Below are 20,679 nucleotides of genomic sequence, written 5' to 3'. Positions count from 1 at the left end.
GAGGAGCAGAACAGCACTGGATCCAGGAGAAGATAGCAGTAGAAGAGTATGGTAACACATACAGTGGCATGTAAAAGTTCGGGTAGTTCCCTTTTACATTTTAAGTATTCGAAAAAGGAAAATGGTTCGATGCAAAAGTTTGGACACCCTATACGTTTATCACCTGGTAGCAACCCCTTTAGAAAGTATCACAGCTTGCAGACGCTTTTTGTAGCCAGACAAGAGTCTTTCAATTGTTGTTTGAGGGATTTTCATCCATTCTTCCGTGGAAAAAAAACTTCCAGTTCTGTGAGATTCCTGGGTCGTCTTGCATACACTGCCATTTGAGGTTTAGCAACAGATTTTCAGTGATGTTCAGATCAGGGGACTGTGAGGGCCACTGTAAAACCTTTAGCAGGCACTTTTTGAGGTAGTCTATTGTAGATTTTGACGTGTGTTTAGTATCATTATCCTTTTGTAGAAATCATTCTCTCTTTAACTCCAGCTTTTTTTTTTTTTTTTTTACTGATGGTTTTATGTTTGAATCAAGAATTAGTTGAAATTTCATCACATCCATTCTTCCCTCTACCTGTGAAATATTCCCTGCGCCATTGGCTGTAACACAATGCTTAATGGTTGGTGAGATGTTCTTTTCATGAAATTCTGTGCCCTTTTTTTCTTTACACATACCTATGCTCATTGAGGCCAAAGAGTTCTATTTTAACCTCAATGGTCCACAGGACTTGTTTTGAAAATGCATACTTCTGATACTGAATTTTATGGTGACGATGCAGGAGTCATTTTAGTCTGATGACTCTTCCATGAAGGCCACATTTGTGCAGATGTCTCTGAACAGTAGAACAAAGTACCACAACTCCAGTATCTGCTAAATCTTTCTGCTGGTCTTTTGCAGTGAAGCGGGGAATCTGATTTGTGTCTTTAGCGATCTTCTGAGCAGCGCTCACTGAACTTTTTCCTGGTCTTCCATTATCTTGATCTCCACTGTTCCGGTTAACTGACATTTCTTAATTACATTTTGATCTGAGGAAAAGACAACTTGAAGATGCTTTGCTACCTTCTTATAGCCTTCTCCTGCTTTGTGGGCCTTCACCATTTTCAGAGTGCTAGGCAGCTGCTTAGAAGAACCCATGGCTGATGTTTTTTGGCACAAGGTTAGAAGAGGTTGATTTTTTAGAAAATGTGGGAAATTTGCATCACCTGGCCTTTCCCAGCGACGATCGTGAACAAGCCATAACACTCACAGGCTAATTAAGGACTGAATCCTTGGTCAAAGATATCTGAGCATGCCAATCTCCTAGGGTGCCCAAACTTTTGCATCAGCTTATTTTCCTTTTTGTAATTTTCAAAATGTAAAAGATGAAAATAAATATTTTTTTTCCTAAAATACAAGGGAAATGTGTCATCTTTAACTTTATCCCTTTTAGAGATCATTTCATCTTTAACTTGTTTAACTGTTCACAATAATTGTAATTTTGACCAGGGGTGCCCAAACTTTTACATACCACTGTACACACTACATGCACATACTCAAGTTTAGTGGAAAAAAACTTAAAAAGGAGGGGGTTATTTAATCCACTGAATGTCTAAATAAAGGGACTTCTCGCACTGGTATATTATAGCAGTGATTTTTTGGTACAGATGACACTAAGCACGAGGACCCCTGTCTATGTTAGTAAAGTCTTGTGGGCCGCAATAACCCTATCTCATGGCAGATTCTTATATCCACTCCATGTAAAGTGTGGAAAGAACAGATTCCAGTGACTTTGTGGCCGTTTCTGTATAAGCTCTTACATCTATGGGCTGCAGATAGCACTGCGCTTCAGCAGGTATTACTCTATGGTGTGCTCCGTAAAGTCACTACTATATTTGGCCGAGAAGTATCAGTCACATCACTTGGATATAAGGTTTGGAGTGGTCATAATTCATATACAGTATCTGCTTTCCAATGTCACCCCAAAGTGTAGATTGTAGATCTGTTCATAGACAAACGTACAATACTATTGGAATCTTATAGGTGTATTTCATTAAAGGGGTCTGTCGGATGACAAATTTAGTTTATGAAAAAACTGCAACCCAGCGTGTCATCTCAGTCTAATGCCAGTCATTACAATAATGTGAACATGCTGAACACTCACCCATTGTGTGTGACAAGGCACTGCCTGAGCCCCAGCTTGCGGAATATATCCACCACTATCTCCATTGGTGTGTGGTCAGTCACAGTAAATGGGCTCATGTCCAGGATACTGCGGAGTTTCAGGGGCCGGGGGCTTTCTGCAGGAAGGGATGGGGTGTGCTGGGCGAAGCACACACGAGAACTTCCAACAATACCTTCTTGCTTCTTTCTTGCATTCTCTACATAAAACAGATAGAGAATTCCTAAACAGCCAACTCCGGTCTAGAATGACTCCATGCTTACAACATACTCTTTTACGGTAGTAAACCTCTGATGAAGAACAGCCAAAGGTCAGTGGGGACATAAAGGAGAGAATAATGACAGTGACATGATGCAGATCAGGGTCCCACACATTCTAAGGTAATGAACGAGCAAATACAACCTGCCCACTATGGTAAGATGGCGGGGACGGCGTATGTGATCATTAATGTGACAGCAGAAATATAGTAATCTGTTACTTACCTATTGCTAGCGTTAGATCTCTTCTTAGTGCGAACCCAACAAGTCGTTGCGATTCCTTAGACATGATGACAGGAAAACCATTGTAGCTTGTTTCATTGATCAAGCTTTCAATGTCATCGACGGTCATGTTATCTTGCGTGAGCACAGCGAGCGGGGGGTCACTTCTCTTTGGCCTCATCACATCACGGGCCAGAGTTGTGTGTGTGAATTCCTCTTTTGCATCCAAAAACGGATATCCATTAAGACGTATGTGCGATTCATAGATGCCTTCGCGTCCAAAAGCATCGCCTACCCACTTACTGGTCATCACAGCCGCCATCAATGGCACAATGTATTCTAGGCCTCCTGTCAGCTCAAAGACAATAACAACGAGTGACACGGTCATCCTGGTAACGCCACCTGATAAAATACAAGATGAGTCAGTGGTTGTCACCAGACAAGCTTACAGCGCTCATCTCAGATTTCCACCAAAGCAAGAATTGAAAACTATTATTTCTGAACAAAGGGATGACAGTCAGCTGACTGCTCCAGCCAATCACAGGGCTCAGAGATCAGGCGACTAATACAGGATGTCACCGATTCCGGTCCCAGCAGAGAGCACTGGAGCCTCAGGGGTCAGAGCTGGTGAGAATACATTTATTATTTTTAATTCATACAGTGCCTGAAGTCAGTGTACAAACAGTACCAGCGTTCTTACTTCAGGGATTACATTAATAAGGATTAGGACTTGGATTAACAAATGCAGGCGAACATATTTTTTTTAATCCTATACAAATATGTGCAGAAATGGAAAAAAAAAAAAAAAAAGCCATCCGAGTGTAAATCTTTACTGTTGAGTTTAGTACTACATGGAGTCGCAATCATGTTTGCGACAGGGGTTAGAACCTCCACAAATGCAGGTGCTTCTCACTAAATTACATCAAAAAGTTTTATTTGAGCTCTTCAACATAAAAAGTGAAACTCTAGTGTCATCACAAAAAGAGTGATCTAGAGGGTGGGCCTTGAATATGGATACACCTAATTGTGTGTCAGTAACAAGTTTTGCATTTTCACACTGGGAAATGGGTAAAAATGGCACCACAAATTGTCCCCCAATTTCTGCTGAATGTAGAAATGCCCCATATATGGCTGTACAGTACTACTTAGTCACACAGCGTGACTCGGGAGGGACAGAGCGCTATTTGCCTCCTGGAGCGCAGATTTTCCTAGACTAGTTTGTGGATTCCATACAAAGAGCCCTTAAGTGCTAGAAGAGCAGAATCCCCCCTCAAGTGACCCCATTTTGGAAATTATACCCCTTTGGGAATTTATCTACGGGTGTAGTGACGATTTTGACTTCATGGGTGTTTTCCAGAAACAAGCAGCAGTGAGTGTTACTGAGTGAAAAATACATTATGCCCAGCTCATGCGTCTGGAGACATGTGCCTGTAAAGTAGGCAGGCTCTCATCACTACAGAAAAGCCAAACATGTGGATGATGTATGTGGATTAGGCACACTGGGGCTCAGAAGGGAGGGGGGCATTTGGTTTTGGGAGCTGAGAATTTGCTGAATTTCTTTTGGCGGGTGAGGAGCAATTTCGCTTTTACAGAGCCTTTGTGCTACCAGTAACGTGGAAGCCCCCTATATTTCTGTTTTCATTATAGGGAATCTTTATACAGCTGACACGCATACGCGATCGCCGCGAGGCTCAGCGTGAGGCCGCGCGATCGTGGCACCATACTACTAGGAGCACACCTCCCGCAGAGCAGTAATAGTAAAGCGCAGGTCGCGAAGGGGTTTAAAAAGGTCGTTTAGTCTGTTTCAGTAGGCTGCACAATCATGGAGAAGACTGCTGACTTCACAGATGTCCAGAAGGCAGTCATTGACACTCCACAAGGAGGGTAAGCCACAAAAGGTCATTGCTAAAGAAGCTGGCTGTTCACAGAGTGCTGTATCCAAGGATATTAATGGAAAGTTGAGTGGAAGGAAAAATTGTGGTAGAAAAAGGTGCACAAGCAACCGGTATGACAGCAGCCTTGAAAGGATTGTTAAGAAAAGGTAATTCAAAACTTTGGGGGAGATTCACAAGGAGTGGACTGCCGCTGGAGTCATTGCTTCAAGAGCCACCACACACAGATGTGTCCAGGACATGGGCTACAAGTGTCACATTCCTTGTGTCAAGCCTCTTATGACCAATAGACAACGCCAGAAGCGTCTTACCTGGGCCAAGGAGAAAAAGAACTGGACTGCTCAGTGGTCCAAGGTGTTGTTTTCAGATGAAAGTAAATTTTGCATTTCATTTGGAAATCAAGGTCTTAAGAGTCTGGAGGAAGAGTGGTGAGGCACACAATCCAAGCTGCTTGAGGTCTAGAGTGAAGTTTCCACAATCAGTGATGGTTTGGGGAGCCATGTCATCTGCTGGTGTAGGTCCACGGTGTTTTATCAAGACCAAAGTCAGCACAGCCATCTACCAGGAAATTTTAGAGCACTTCATGCTTCCCTCTGCAGACAAGCTTTTTGGAGATGGAAATTTCATTTTCCAGCAGGACTTGGCACCTGTCCACACTGCCAAAAGTAACAATACCTGGTTTAAAAGCAACAGTATCACTGCGCTTGATTGGCCAGAAAACTCGCCTGACCTTAACCCCATAGAGAATCTATGGGGTATTGTCAAGAGGAATATGAGAGACACCAGACCCAACAATGCAGACAAGCTGAAGGCTGCTATAAAAGCAACCTGGGCTTCCATAACACCTCAGCAGTGCCACAGGCTCATTGTCTCCATGCCACGCCGCATTGATGCAGTAATTGATCCAAAAGGAGCCGCGACCAATTGTTGAATGCATTTACTGAACATACATTTCAGTAGGCCAATATTTCGGATTTTAAAATCCTTTTTCAAGCTGGTGTTATAAAGTATTCTAATTTACTGAGATAACGACTTTTGGGTTGGCTGTAAGCCATAATCATAAACATTAACAGAAATAAACACTTGAAATAGATCACTCTGTTTGTAATGATTCTATATAATATACGAGTTTCACCTTTTGTATTGAAGAACTGAAATTCTAATTTTGTGAGAAGCACTTGTACTTTTATCACCATTTCTGCTGCAAGATCAACTACCCACTAGTCCATATATTTGTACAATATCCATACCAGAAGACTTACCCAAACACGCGGCTGCTCCGACCATGGCATAGAGTCCGGGAGTGATGCAGTCCGCCCCCACCTCACACCACTGCTTGAATATAAACCAGTCATGGTGGTAGTATGCCAGCTGCTCCACAGCAATGCCAACAATTCTTCCTGCGATAGCTCCTATTGCCATGCTTGGGATAAACAGTCCGGAGGGAACCTGAAACAAGGTACAAAACACAAGACAACTTACAGATGTAGTCAGGCACTGCAGTCAGGTGCGGGAGCTGTCCAATATTACAGTGCCAGAAAAAAACAAACACCTTTATAAAAGTTCAACAAAAACACAGAATCTTAACATTCAAGTGTTTTTTGGTGAATATTTAATTACAATTAGTATTGAGAAGTGAAAGCTGAGCTCTGATTGGTTGCTTTGGGCAACCAAGCCAATTTTGCTTTTAGACAGTTTTTCATAATCTCCCCCATTGTGTGCACCTTCAAGAACAGAAAACAAGACACAGATTTTATATGTTATTTTTTTTACTGCAAAAATGTAACTTTTTGGACCGGCACTGTACATGCACTAGTCTAGGCTGTAAAATGGACCAGGCAGGGGTACCAACACACACATTATTCGTCAGCATGTGAGGCCAACGCACATTTCACACAACTCAAAGGATTTTCCACTTACATCATGGCAATAATCTGCTCCATTACAATGCCTTCACTACAAGTGTTCAAATTAGGAAACTTTGGATTGACGCAAGTGTTTACATCTGGCCGGATTCATTGCTTTTTCAGACCTGTTCCATCCTGGCATGGATATAATTGCTGGGGAAAAGCCAGTTTTCACCTTCCTGACCAGGCCAAGTATTTACACCTGACACACGTCACACTATGTGGTAATAACTCTGGAATACGTCCACATCGCAGCGATTCAGAGATTGTTTTTGGTTACTGGTAAATTTAGGTTGATAAAATTACCATTTCTGGAAATATCAGGTATTTGAAAATTTGTGAATTTTTCAGAATTTTCATCAAACTTTGATTTTTTTATGCCCATAAAACAGACACAGTCATATCAAACAACATAGTCAATAAATAACATTATCCCCTTGGCTTACTTTCTCTAAGGGTACCGTCACACATTGAAATTTTCATCGCTGCGACGGCACGATTCGTGACGTCGCAGCGTCGTATAATCATCGCTCCAGCGTCGTAGACTGCGGTCACACGTTGCAATCACGGCGCTGGAGCGATGCCGAAGTCCCCGGGTAACCAGGGTAAACATCGGGTAACTAAGCGCAGGGCCGCGCTTAGTAACCCGATGTTTACCCTGGTTACCAGCGTAAACGTAAAAAAACAAACCGTACATACTCACCCGTCGGTGTCCTTCAGGTCCCTTGCCGTCTGCTTCCTGCTCTGAGTGCAGCCGTACAGTGAGAGCAGAGCGCAGCACCGCTGTGATCTGCTCTCACTTTCCGGCCGGCACTCAGAGCAGGAAGCAGACGGCAAGGGACCTGAAGGACACCGACGGGTGAGTATGTACGGTTTGTTTTTTTACGTTTACGCTTGTAACCAGGGTAAACATCGGGTTACTAAGCGCGGCCCTGCGCTTAGTTACCCGATGTTTACCCTGGTTACAAGCGAAGACATCGCTGGATCGCTGTCACACACAACGATCCAGCGATGTCAGCGGGTGATCAAGCGACGAAAGAAAGTTCCAAACGATCTGCTACGACGTACGATTCTCAGCAGGGTGTCTGATCGCAGTAGCGTGTCAGACACAGCGATATCGTAACGATATCGCTAGAACGTCACGAATCGTAACGTCGTAGCGATGGAAATTTCAATGTGTGACGGTACCCTTAGGCTACTTTCACACTTCCGTCGGTATGGGGCCATCACGAAGCGTCGGCGCACCGACGGAAGTGTTTGCTTTCACACTTCCGTCTGCGTTGCTGAGCAGGAAAGATCGTGAGAGCGATATTTCCTGCTGGGCATGTGCAGTCTGAAACACTGGATGCGACGTACAGAAAAACGTTCCCTTGAACGTTTTTCTGTGACGACGGGCCATCAAAACCCGACGCATCCAGTGCACGATGGACACGACGTGTGGCCATACGTCACGATCCGTCGGCAATACAAGTCTATGGGAAAATGCAGGATCCTGCTAATTTTTTTGCAGGATCCTGCATTTTCAAAAATCGACGGATTGCGACGCAAGCAGAAAGACGGAAATGTGAAAGAGGCCTAAGGGTACCGTCACACAGTGGCACTTTGATCGCTACGACGGTACGATTCGTGACGTTCCAGCGATATCCATACGATATCGCTGTGTCTGACACGCAGCAGCGATCAGGGATCCTGCTGAGAATCGTACGTCGTAGCAGATCGTATGGAACTTTCTTTCGTCGCTTGATCACCCGCTGTCATCGCTGGATCGTTGTGTGTGACAGCGATCCAGCGATGTGTTCGCTTGTAACCAGGGTAAACATCGGGTAACTAAGCGCAGGGCCGCGCTTAGTAACCCGATGTTTACCGTGGTTACCAGCGTAAACGTAAAAAAAACAAACAGTACATACTTACATTCCGGTGTCTGTCCTCCGGCGTCTCAGCTTCTCTGCACTGTGAGCGCCGGCCAGCCGGAAAGCGAGCACAGCGGTGACGTCTGACGTCACCGCTGTGCTTTCCGGCCGCTGTGCTTACACAGTGCAGAGAAGCTGAGACGCCGGAGGACAGACACCGGAATGTAAGTATGTACTGTTTGTTTTTTTTACGTTTACGCTGGTAACCAGGGTAAACATCGGGTTACTAAGCGCGGCCCTGCGCTTAGTAACCCGATGTTTACCCTGGTTACCCGGGGACTTCGGCATCGCTCCAGCGCCGTGATTGCAACGTGTGACCGCAGTCTACGACGCTGGAGCGATAATCATACGATCGCTGCGACGTCACGGATCGTGCCGTCGTAGCGATCAAAATGGCACTGTGTGACGGTACCCTAAGTCTGAAGGGTTAATGTGTTGATCCTGCGGAGGAAGCCTGCACAAAATGAAGTTGGATTTATTTAGTGTGCCATTCCCCCTCCCTTTTCAAGTGTTTAGTTAGAAAATCTTCCATGTGTGTCTCACTATGTGCCCCCCTCATTAGAATGTGTTCTGCTGCAAGACAACAGATTGTTAGTCCCTGCCCACTTAACTAAGCCCACCTCCCAGCCAATCCCCAGCTAAGGACTGAACTGGCCAGCGGGAGATAACCACTGTATTCTCAGCACTATCAACATAACCAACTCCTTTTGTGATTATAGTCGAGAAAAGCTACTTTTCAATAAACTATTAATATTAAGACCTTTTGCATGGACTACAAGCAATGGAGAGTTGCAGAAATCAGCATATTCTAGCTAGTGACAGCCCAGGTGCACAGTACCCCACCTGTGCAGCGCTTCAGAAAAGCCCCAATCAGATCTCCTTCAAATCATCACACCATACTGCAGAGGATCTGTGCAATAAATCAACAATTATTTCCACTAGTGTCTCCATGTTCTCACAAGGAAACATTCTACAAAAGCCTAAGAATCCCGATGTAATCTGTGTCAACATTTTATCTATCATATTGAAAGGCTGTTCCAACCAAAAATATTCAATACTTTGCTCAATAAATAGGTGATGTTGGATTGGTGGTTGCCAGATCAATGGGGACCCCCATCACGGTCCCCTTCAGACGCACTACTAAGACAAGGAACTGTCTGAATCGAGGTAAAGCCAAGCATGTGCAATGTTGATCCATTGAAAAAGGTATTGTTCATCATCAGCCCAGCATTGAATTGTGGGAGCCGCATTGCTAAAACCCAGATCGACTTAACATTTGTCAGCAATAAGATGGATAGGTGATACATGCTTTAGAATGGAACACCCCTTTAAAGCCTTTGCGTATACTGTATATTAATGCTTATGGAATCGCTCCATTTACCAGCAGCAGTGACTCCGGGCACAGTCGTGAGCAGATGGAAGAACTACACTAGTGTGGTATACCAAGTGATTACTCACTTTGGTCATCCCTTGGGTGTGTGGGTGTGAGTGTCTGTGTATACAATAACTAAGGGATGACCAAAGTCAGGTCTTAACTCTCTGTTACATAAGTTCATATTACTTGACTTAAAAAAAAAATATAACAGACCAGTGATAGCTTGCTTAAAATAAAAAAAACAATTACCTTAATGCCAAATGTGAACACGGTCATAACGATCTTAAATACAAGCGCCAGGCACAGCTGCCACATGGCTGAGTATACCCCAGTCCCAGCAGGCCGGTCTGGGATATCATCCACAATGTTGCTAGCATTCATGTCATTTCTGTAGTCGCACAGGGTGGAGGATTCGAGAGGCCCGCAGTCTGTGAACAGCTCTTTAATCAGCTGACTGGTGTTGAATCGTGTATATGGATTTGGAAATGCAATGACGGCTGTGATAGCAGCCACCACAATAACCTCCAGGACTGGGTATTTTCCAAATTTCGTAGTCTTGCGTCGTCGGCACCAAGCAATGTTTGCACGGATGAAAAATGCTCCCCACAGTCCACCAAACACACCGAGCAGGATGAAAGGGAGGAGTTCAAACAGGTACCAAGGAGTGTGATACTCCACATAAAAAAGCACAAGACGGCTATTTCCAAATGGGTTGATTGACCTTAAAATGAAAGCAGCCACTAAAGCGGCAAAGAAAGATCTCCACAGTGTCTTCAAAGGAAAGTAGTAACTGACCTAAGGGGGAAGAAGAAAAAAAAAAAAAAAAAAGACAGGCAGTTATGTGACTACACGCTTCACAAAATGTAGATTACTCCAAGCTCAGATTATGTACACAAGGAAGCCATATTTGCTCGGGTCGTATTTTGTTCGTTAGGCTCAAGGTTTTATCCATTATTTTAACTGTAAATATCATTAAAAAATCTGGCGTAAAAGCTTTTGTGAATAGGGCCCTAAGTGTATACAAAATATATGGTATAGGAGGAATGCAGGATACAACTAAGACTAACAATTCTGGCCTTGTAAAATAGGGTGCCAGTCGCTTTGGGGTGCACTTATATAGTGCTGGGCAGCCTATCCAATCTAATATAGAATAACGTCTTAAATAAAACTACATGGAAATTACAATATCACGGAGAAATAGTCATGGAGTAGAAAAGACACGATAATGATATGGAATGATGAAAAATTGTTAACAACATTTTCCAAACATCTTAATTTATTGACCAGCGTATGAGCATCACGTACAAATACAGATATTTACAGACCTTGGTTGCCATCAACAAGGATATGAAAAATGAATTTGTCAATAGGATCCACCCTAAGCCATCTAGATCGTCACGCAGGTCATAGGATGCGGAATAAAATGATACCTTGAAATCTGCAATCCATTGTTTGATTCCAGAGAAATCCATGTTTTTCTTCTATGTAAATGCCCTTTCCGGACTGTGGGTCAGACACTGACCTGCATGAGAATCTGCCTCCAGAGCTTATTGTAAATGAAAGAGGCCGTTACCAGTGTGAGATGTGTAATGGCAGTCTGTTCTCTGCTCTCATAATCACACACAGCTCTGCATGGAGATCAGAGATAACACAGCACAGCAGAAGTGAGGCATGTCTCATTACAAAACCATTTGCATCTGCAGTCCTATCACAGTGCTTTAACTTCAATCTCACAGCAAAGCAAGGCAGTGTGGGCGAGAAGCAGTACCGCAAGTTTGACAGCACTGTGCGAGGGCAACTACAAATGTGCATTTGTAATGAGACAAGGTTCAACTCTGCTGTACTTTTAGCAGGCACAGCTCTGCAGCAGAACTGCCAGCCCTATGAGAGGACAAGTGCTTGTACTGAGACAAAGTTCACTTCTGCTATACTGTATTAGCTCAGAGCTCCATGCAGAGCTGTGTGATGGGCTCGATGAGACAAGCAGGAAGACACGTCAGGTCATGGAATCACATTTAGGTGATACGGACTGTTAAAAACAGGACATGCTCCTAGACCGCACTATAATGCACACTGGGACATAGAGCGACGCGTTTCAATAGCAAGAGCGATCTTTATCAAAGATTTATCAAGCTTTGATAAAGATCACTCTTGCGATCGAAACGCGTCGCTCTATGTCCCAGTGTTCATTATAGTAAGTCTAGGAGCATGTCAGGTTTTACATTGTTTGGATAAAAAAATTCTTCAAATTTATTCAAAGGAGCTGGAACACAGTTTATTCTCTCTTCTTATATGCATATAAGTCTCATGAGGAAGGCGTTCCGTGCACCTTGAAGTATCTGTGAGCTGGCTTTTTCCCTCTTACTTATGATATGGACTGTTCACAGTAGAGCGAACAATAACCTGGCATTGTTATGTTGAATAACAGGTCCTGGGAAACTGGAGAAATAGAAGAACCACTGCCTCCACAACCAAAGCAATGTAACGCAGATCTGTATTGCAATAGTATTGAAAGTCTCCCATAAAGTACATTTGGGACGTTGTTTGTAGGTAATTGCCAGCAGCAGATATTGATGAACCACAGAATGGCAGAACATTCCTCCGAGAACCAGTAATAACCTCATTCACAGCAGTAAAGGTGTGTTAAGTGTGTGTCAGTCTGGGTGTGGCGCTCATACTACATATTTAATTAAATGAGAGGTTTTGAATATGTTAATTTCCATTTTTTCATATCATTATGTCTACTCATCATGGGATATCCATAATTCCATTTTTTTTTCTCTTGTTGATGCAATTGTAATGTTGAGGAGTGCACATTCCTGGTAATATCTGAAATTTACCTCTTCCAAACTAAAAAGGACTCCACCAATAGGCGCTCCAAACGCTACAGAGACACCAGCCGCTGAAGCTGCTGAAAGAACCTACAAGAGAAAGCCAGAAGGTTACTACTCTCACTAATAATGATGCACTGTTGGCTTTTATTTTCACTGCAAAACTAGGGCATCAGGAGACAATTTAGGCACTTCCCAAAGTCCTCAGAAGACAACAGGTGAAAAATATTGATCGAGTCACCCATTATCTACATAAATATATTTCTAAAGGTGCCATTGACATGAAATTCTCACCAGATGTCAGTAACAACCCATCCAATCCATACAGGCAAAAAAATATAAAAAAATCAAACCATAGATGTCCATAAATTATGCGTTATAATGAGAAATAACATGGAAAAAGTATAGAAGACACTTTATGAAATTTAATATAAATTTTATTTAAAAAAAAAAGTCTGTTAGTGATAACAGCTCAAGATGCCTCCTGTATGGAGAAACTAGTCGCTTGCATTGCTCAGGTGTGATTTTTGCCCCATTCTTACACACACAACACTCTTGAAATCCTGAAGTTTCCGTGGGCTCTTATGAACTCTGAGCTCAAGCTCCTTCTATAAATATTCTACTGGATTCAGATCAGGAGATTGGCTGGGCCATTCTAGAAGCTTTATTTTTTCCTTTGAAACCAATTGAGAGTTTCCTTGGCTGTGTGTTTGGATTATTGTTTTTCTGAAATGTCGTCGTCATCATCCTTGTAGATGACGGCAAATTTTTTATCAAGAATGTCTTTTTGCATTTGTCCATTCATCCTTCCTTCAATTATATGAAGTTTACCATATGCTGAAAACCAGCCCCACACCATGACGTTCCACTGCCAAACTTCGCTATTGGTATTGTGTTTTTGGTGTTATATGCAGTGCCTTTTGGCCTCCAAGCAGTGTGTATTATGGCATCCAAAGAGTTCAATTTTGGTCTTATATGACCAAACTATATTCTCCCAATATTTCACAGGCTTGTCTAAATGTTTCTGAGCAAATGTTAAATGCACTTTCACATGCTTTCGTTCAGCAATGGAGTCTTACGTGCTGAGCATGCTTACAGGCCATGGAGATGGAGTACAGTACATATACTTCTCTTTGAAACAACTGTACCTGCTCATTCCAAGTCTTTTGCAACAATAAGGTTGAAATGGTCTTGACACAGCTCACTAGTTTTACCCATTATGAGAAGTTTCTTGTGTGACACCTTAGAAATGAGACACCTTATTACAGGCCATCAGCTGATATTTTTCACCAAGTGGCAGGATTGCTTTCTAATTACTGATAGATTTCAGCTAGTGTCATGACCATCTATGGCTTTTTGCACATTTCTCTTTTCAGGTGTTCAATACTTTTTCAGTACTTTTTCAGTGTGCCATTTTTCATTATGACATAAAATTAATTTATGGACATCTATGGTTTGATTTCTTTGCCTGTTGGATTGGATGGGTTGTTACGGACATCTGGTGACAATGTCACGTCAATAGCACCTTTAGAAATATATGTACTTAGAAAATTGGTGACTTGTTTCACTACTTATTTCACCGGCTGTAAGTAAAGGATGGATGCGTGCATTGGTCCAAGGGATATAGAGAGAACATAGAAATAAAAGTGTCCTTCAATATGTCAACAATACAATCAGAGAACTACAACAGGTATTGTCATGCTACCCTTTGGAGAATGAATATGCCCTACTCATCACCATATTATACATCACTCACCTCCCTTTTTTTTGCTTCATTTGTGCTGTATTTCGGAAAGAGGTAGGAAAATATATTTCCACAGCAACAAGCTACATGCACCAAGGGTCCTTCCTTCCCTAAGCTTAAACCTGAGGCCACGGCAAGTACCAGCGTGACAGTTTTGATCAGCAAAGTCCATTTTCCCAAATAACCTCTGATGATGAAGCCACTTAAAATTGTTTTAATCTGTAAAGAAAATAACGCAAAGCTTAAAATATGACATTTATGAATCAAAAGGCAAATGTGGCCCCCTTTATTAAAGGGGTTGTCCACTCTTCTGATTTAAGTCTGCAGTCACTCTTCTGTGACCAAACCGCCCGGGTTTCACTGAAGACACTGGAGAATCCTGACATTGTGCTATGAATGAGCGTTCAGGATTCAGCAGTCAAATGCAGCAGATGCGTTATACAGCCATCATCAGTTTTTAGCCATTTAGGTGCTGCTGCCAATTACTGAAGGCCTCATGGCTTCTGTCATAATACGCCAGTGAAGCCCAGCCAAAGGTTCATATGAGATCTTCACTTACACTGTACTGCAATATGTGGTACATAGAACAAGTGATTGCAAGTGTGAGTCCCCTAAGGGAACTAACCCCCCCCCCCAAAAAAACAAAACAAAACAAGGAAAATCAAAACAGTTCCCCAGGTAAAAATGCAAGCAGACAACTTTATCGACAGAAACCTAAAAACGTCACTAGTTCCTGAAAATGGTGCAAAAATTTTTTTAATCACTGCTATGTATTTTTTTTTTTTTTTTAATGTAAGTTAGGTATTACATTATTCATACTGATCTGAAAAGTCAAGTATGCCAGGTCATTTCTACCATGCAATGAAAAGTGGAATTGCATTTTTTTGCCCATCATTACATACCACTTGGGGAATTTTTTTAATGTTTGTCAGCAAATTAAGTGGTAAAATTCAGAATTACAACTTGTCCTTCATAAGTCAAGCTCTCTCACAGCTAGGTTGATCGAAAACTAAAAAGTTATGGCCCATGGAAAAAAGGAAAGGAAAAAAAATTGCAAAAAAGTTCAAAATCTAAAAATCACCTGGACCTCAAGGGATAACAACCAATAAACATAGCTGCATGTAACAAACAATATTAATGTTATTACCTGCAGACATTACAAGTATGGCTATCTGCCCAACTAAGACTATACTGTTCATGTGGCAAATTGGATCAGAGTTCATAGTCTCAATTGTCAATTCAATGACGCAACTATGCACACTAGCCGTGTATGCAGTTTCTGTATTACATGCTGCATATTCGTTTTCCATTACATAGTGTAACGATATAGAAAAAAATGAACTTTTTTGAATTTACCAAATGGCTGCAATGAAACAGACTGAAAAATGTAAAGGGGTCTGAATACTTTTCGTACCCAGTGTAGGTCATAAGAAGCTGAATACATTGATATCCACAATTTTCATATATGTAAATTAGCTGTTCCAGGCTATGGGCCAGAGTCTTATGCAGATCAATGCAGGGGGGGGGGTGCGCCTTATAATCCGAATCTGTGTGCTGTGCTGTAGAGGAGGGGAGAGGCTCTGGAGTGGTGTCAGGGGGCTGGGGTGGGCCGCCTGCAGGCTGCTGAGACAGCAGGAGGTTTTGTGCTCCCGCTCATTAGCCTCATGTAATATTCACTGCACCTGCTGTCCATCACCTCGGTGCTGAACCTGTGCCGAGTTGATTCACAGGGGAGCAGCGAATATTACATGTGCTTGCACTCCCCCCCCCCCCCACTCCCATCATGGATATGGCCCCCAGTCACTCTTATATGCCCTCCCTGTGCTGCTGGCAGGCACATGCTCCCCCCTCCCTGTGCTGCTGGCAGGCACATGCTCCCCCCCTGTGCTGCTGGCAGGCACGTGCCCCCCCCCTCCCGTGCTGCTGGCAGGCACGTGCCCCTCCCCATGCTGCTGGCAGGCACGTGCCCCCGCCTGTGCTGCTGGCAGGCACATGATAAAATAACAAACACTTAACTCACCTTCTGATGATGGCTCCGTGCTCACAGCTCCTCGGTTGCTTCCTGTGTCTGTGCTGACATCCGATCATGTGATCGGCACAGCACAGTGAGGACATCACTGTGTGCCCAGGTCACATGATCCGATGCCTGGGAAACAGGAAGCACAACTGAGGAGCTGTGAGTACCGAGCAATCAGGAAAAGGTGAGTTAAGTGTTTGCTATTTTATCATGTGGCGTGGGCACGTGCCTGCCAGCGGGGGGGTGGGGGGTGGGGGGGGGCACGTGCCTGCCAGCAGCACAGGAGGGGGGGGGGCACGTGCCTGCCAGCAGCACAGGGGGGGGGGGGGCACGTGCCTGCCAGCAGCACAGGGGGGGGGGGCACGTGCCTGCCAGCAGCACAGGGGGGGGGGGGCACGTGCCTGCCAGCAGCACAGGGGGGGGGGGGGGCACGTGCCTGCCAGCAGCACAGGGGGGCACGTGCCTGCCAGCAGCACAGGGGGGCACGTGCCTGCCAGCAGCACAGGGGGGCATGTGTCAGAGCCCAGAAGATGTACATTATGTATGAGCCTGGTCCCTGCAAAATGAAACCAAGAACATTACAAGCTTAATCAGTATGACAGATTAAGTTCAGGTGTTTGGGACGGTCTCATACATTTTGCCATTGGAGCTTCGCTGCAATGCCAAAATAATTTAATTTATACTACTAAGATTTGCAAAAATGCAAATGTTAAAGTGTTAACAATAAAAACTTACAATTACTACATTTTCCCCACATCATAAGAGGAAAATGGTTTCCTAATATATGCAATAGGAAAATCAAGCAGAAACTGTTGATTGAACAACCATTTCATTTAGCAATTCAGGAATAAGGCAAGGACCAAAAACACATTGCACAGACACGTGGAAGATCAGGACCCGATCATACGTACCTCTGGAATCCCTGAGCCACAAGCATATGGAGCAAATACTTTTACCAGACTGACTGCTAAGAAGGCAAAACTCAGAGCCCAGAAGATGTACATTATGTAGTTCATTATGTATGAGCCCGGCCCCTGCAAAATGAAACCAAGAACATTACGAGCGGTCAACTATTACAATAATAATAACAAAAATAATAATAATGTGTGCAACCTGGGAGAATGACGCGCTGCAACGTGTGTGCAACCTGGAGGATGACGCGCTGCAACGTGTGCAACCTGGAGGATGACGCGCTGCAACGTGTGTGCAACCTGGAGGATGACGCGCTGCAACGTGTGTGCAACCTGGAGGATGACGCGCTGCAACGTGTGTGCAACCTGGAGGATGACGCGCTGCAACGTGTGTGCAACCTGGAGGATGACGCGCTGCAAAGTGTGTGCAACCTGGAGGATGACGCGCTGCAACGTGTGTGCAACCTGGAGGATGACGCGCTGCAACGTGTGTGCAACCTGGAGGATGACGCGCTGCAATGTGTGTGCAACCTGGAGGATGACGCGCTGCAACGTGTGTGCAACCTGGAGGATGACGCGCTGCAACGTGTGTGCAACCTGGAGGATGACGCGCTGCAACGTGTGTGCAACCTGGAGGATGACGCGCTGCAACGTGTGTGCAACCTGGAGGATGACGCGCTGCAACGTGTGTGCAACCTGGAGGATGACGCGCTGCAATGTGTGTGCAACCTGGGAAGATGACATGCTGCCTGCAATGTGTGTTATAATATTGAATTTTGGTGAATGACACTTTATATCAGACATTAACTTTCTATTAGGCCAAAACATCAGTATTTGAAAAAGACAGCACACAGAAGCAACATGGATGAATGCCTATGTGCCGGCTGTGTGAAATTCAGACTATAAAATTAAACATTGCAATTGGATTGGTCCACAACAAAAAATAAAGCAAAAAGAAATATGGACTTTACTTTAACAGGTACATGTTCTATCTGTGAAAAAAATTATTAGAGCATATAAGTGAAAATCAGATGTGTTAATGGGAACCAACAGAGGACTTCCACAAAAAAAATAAAACACAACTTACTTCTGCCTGTCCTATTATGAGGTCTGCCCATGTACTCCACTGAGGACACTTGTCACGTTCTTCAAATGTGGCATCATCTGATCCCCAGCAGCACTGTTCATGGTTGAACCAAAATGCAGACATGCAAATTCCTTCCTTCAAATCTGCCATCCAGTCTGCGGCAATATCTATCAAGCCTGCCAGGGCACCTGTGGCACAAATCAGATGTGTGAGTGCCAGATTTAACACTATAAAGACACAGAAATGACTAGGGAAAATGTAAGAATAGGACACTATAAATAACACCAAATATAAGTAAAATCTAATTATATAGATTATTGGTTATAATGACCAATGGCCGGTTTCACACTAACGTTTGTGTCCTCAGCGTAGGGCTGAGTACCTCTTTCCTTCAGATCTGCATACATCCGCCCTTCGTAACTATATTTAACATTGTGTACGCAGGGACATGCGTTGTATGCGGATGCGTCCCTGTGCGCCGTTTTGATATGCCCACCGAAAGCAAAATATTGCGGCATCGGCGGGCATGTCAAAACGACGCATGGGAACGCATCCAACTCATATCCCTGCATACACAATGTTAAATATAAGTATGAAGGGCGGATGTATGCGGATCTGAAGGAAAGAGGTACTCAGCCCTACGCTGAGGAAACAAACGCTAGTGTGAACCTAGCCCAAGTGTCATTATGTAAATAGAGACTAGTATATGTGGTGTATAGATGGTGAAGATTTCCCCGCAATATGAGCATTACACAGTTAATGAAGCACTATTTCTGCCTGGTCTCCGGCTGTCACACATCTTATACATACAGTTACATGAGTGTGTATTCAGAGACCTGGTTAAATATATTGTCCAGGCCTTCTTTATATATAAAAATGGGCCCAAATGTGGTGTTTTAAAAAAAAACAAAAGAAAAAAAAACAAAACACAGCAACAGCTTTCTATGGGTTTGCTCATATTTTTAACGGACAATGTTTTGACATCATTTGAGGCACAGGAAACCTGAAAACCTGATCCAGATGCCCACATACATGGAAGCCCAGCCTTCATCATCACTAGAGTAAATTCTCAGCTTTTGCTGTGTCTCACAGGTGACGCACCCATCTCTCTGCATACACACAGGTCTATACCCAGAACGTAGGAACATTACCTGACGCTAAGCCAGTTAGTGTAACGACCAGCCATCCTGACCAAGCATCGTAGAGGCTTTTTGATAATTCCCATGCAGATTCCTTCTTCTTACTGTTGATCTAGTGGACAAAACATTTTATAGATCATTTATCCATGTCTACAACAGACATTTATTCTTCACATCGGGCACCTACAGAAAGAAGGGAACATTATTTTGATAATGAGGTGCCACAGCGCTGGCAGGAAGACGGCCCTGGCCAGAGAAAAAGAAGCCATCCTGGGCACTTTTTTTTAAAGATCTCAATCATTTCCCCCATTTATTCTATATTATAGCTTGTGTAAAATACAGCCGATCGATCAGTGGGGGCTGGGACCTGAGACCCTCCCCGATCACTCCATCACCACTCAGTGGTCTGCATGCAGTGCAAAGAGCGGTTTTTAGCATTAGTGATGACTCAGGACCTGGACCACCACCAATCTGCAGCCCGTATGACATATCAAAGTGATAGTATTTAGAAGTAGCTGTTTCTCCTTGTCCGAAAAAAGCCACAAAACAAACAAACACAAAAAACTAACCTAAAGGTACCTTCACATTAAGCGACGCTGCAGCGATAGCGACAACAATGCAGATCGCTGCAGCGTCGCTGTGTGGTCGCTGGAGAGCTGTCACATAGACCGCTCTTCAGCGACCAACGATGCCGAGGTCCCCGGGTAACCAGGGTAAACATCGGGTTACTAAGCGCAGGGCCGCGCTTAGTAACCCGATGTTTACCCTGGTTACCAGTGTAAAACATCGCTAGTATCGTTGCTTTTGGTGTCAAACACGACGATACACGCCGGTCTGACGACCAAATAAAGTTCTGAACTTTGTTCAACGACCAGCGATATCACAGCAGGATCCTGATCGCTGCTGCGTGTCAAACTAAACGATATCGCTAGTCAGGACGCTGCAACGTCACGGATCGCTAGCGATATCGTTTAGTGTGAAGGTACCTTAAAACACGCAAGTATTCAGATTAACGAAAAGGTAATTCATGTGTTTTGTCACTATGCATTTTCTTAAAACATGGATGAAGAAAACACTGTCCAACAAGTAGAAAAAGTGTGAAGCAGCAATGCTCAGCAACGACTGTCTAGTTAGGATCGATTCTTACTACGCTTTCAGCCGCAGCTTTTTAACCACCACAGCTCTGTGCTGCTGCAGCCTTTATTCTTTTCTCTGCACAAATCGCTACTTTTTG

General features: G+C 43.7%; 1 protein-coding gene across 5 annotated transcripts in view; it reads right to left on the bottom strand.

Annotated features, from left to right (window-relative positions):
* Positions 1-20,679, bottom strand: part of CLCN3 (chloride voltage-gated channel 3) — a 146,296-nt gene that overhangs the window by 19,251 nt on the left and 106,366 nt on the right. For all 5 annotated transcript variants that reach the window (XM_077279495.1, XM_077279492.1, XM_077279493.1 and 2 more), the window contains 9 exons: positions 19,458-19,557; positions 18,307-18,494; positions 17,220-17,342; positions 14,304-14,510; positions 12,557-12,637; positions 9,966-10,511; positions 5,787-5,973; positions 2,636-3,034; positions 2,136-2,352 (listed from right to left, as the gene is read on the bottom strand). In XM_077279495.1, coding sequence (XP_077135610.1) covers positions 2,136-2,352; positions 2,636-3,034; positions 5,787-5,973; positions 9,966-10,511; positions 12,557-12,637; positions 14,304-14,510; positions 17,220-17,342; positions 18,307-18,494; positions 19,458-19,557 — 2,048 coding nt within the window. The remainder of the gene's footprint in view (positions 1-2,135; positions 2,353-2,635; positions 3,035-5,786; positions 5,974-9,965; positions 10,512-12,556; positions 12,638-14,303; positions 14,511-17,219; positions 17,343-18,306; positions 18,495-19,457; positions 19,558-20,679) is intronic.

This window comes from Ranitomeya variabilis, chromosome 1, assembly GCF_051348905.1.
Source record: "Ranitomeya variabilis isolate aRanVar5 chromosome 1, aRanVar5.hap1, whole genome shotgun sequence".
Lineage (NCBI taxonomy): Eukaryota > Metazoa > Chordata > Amphibia > Anura > Dendrobatidae > Ranitomeya > Ranitomeya variabilis.
The sequence above is the reverse complement of the archived record's forward strand: the minus strand, read 5'-3'. Positions and strand labels throughout refer to the sequence as shown.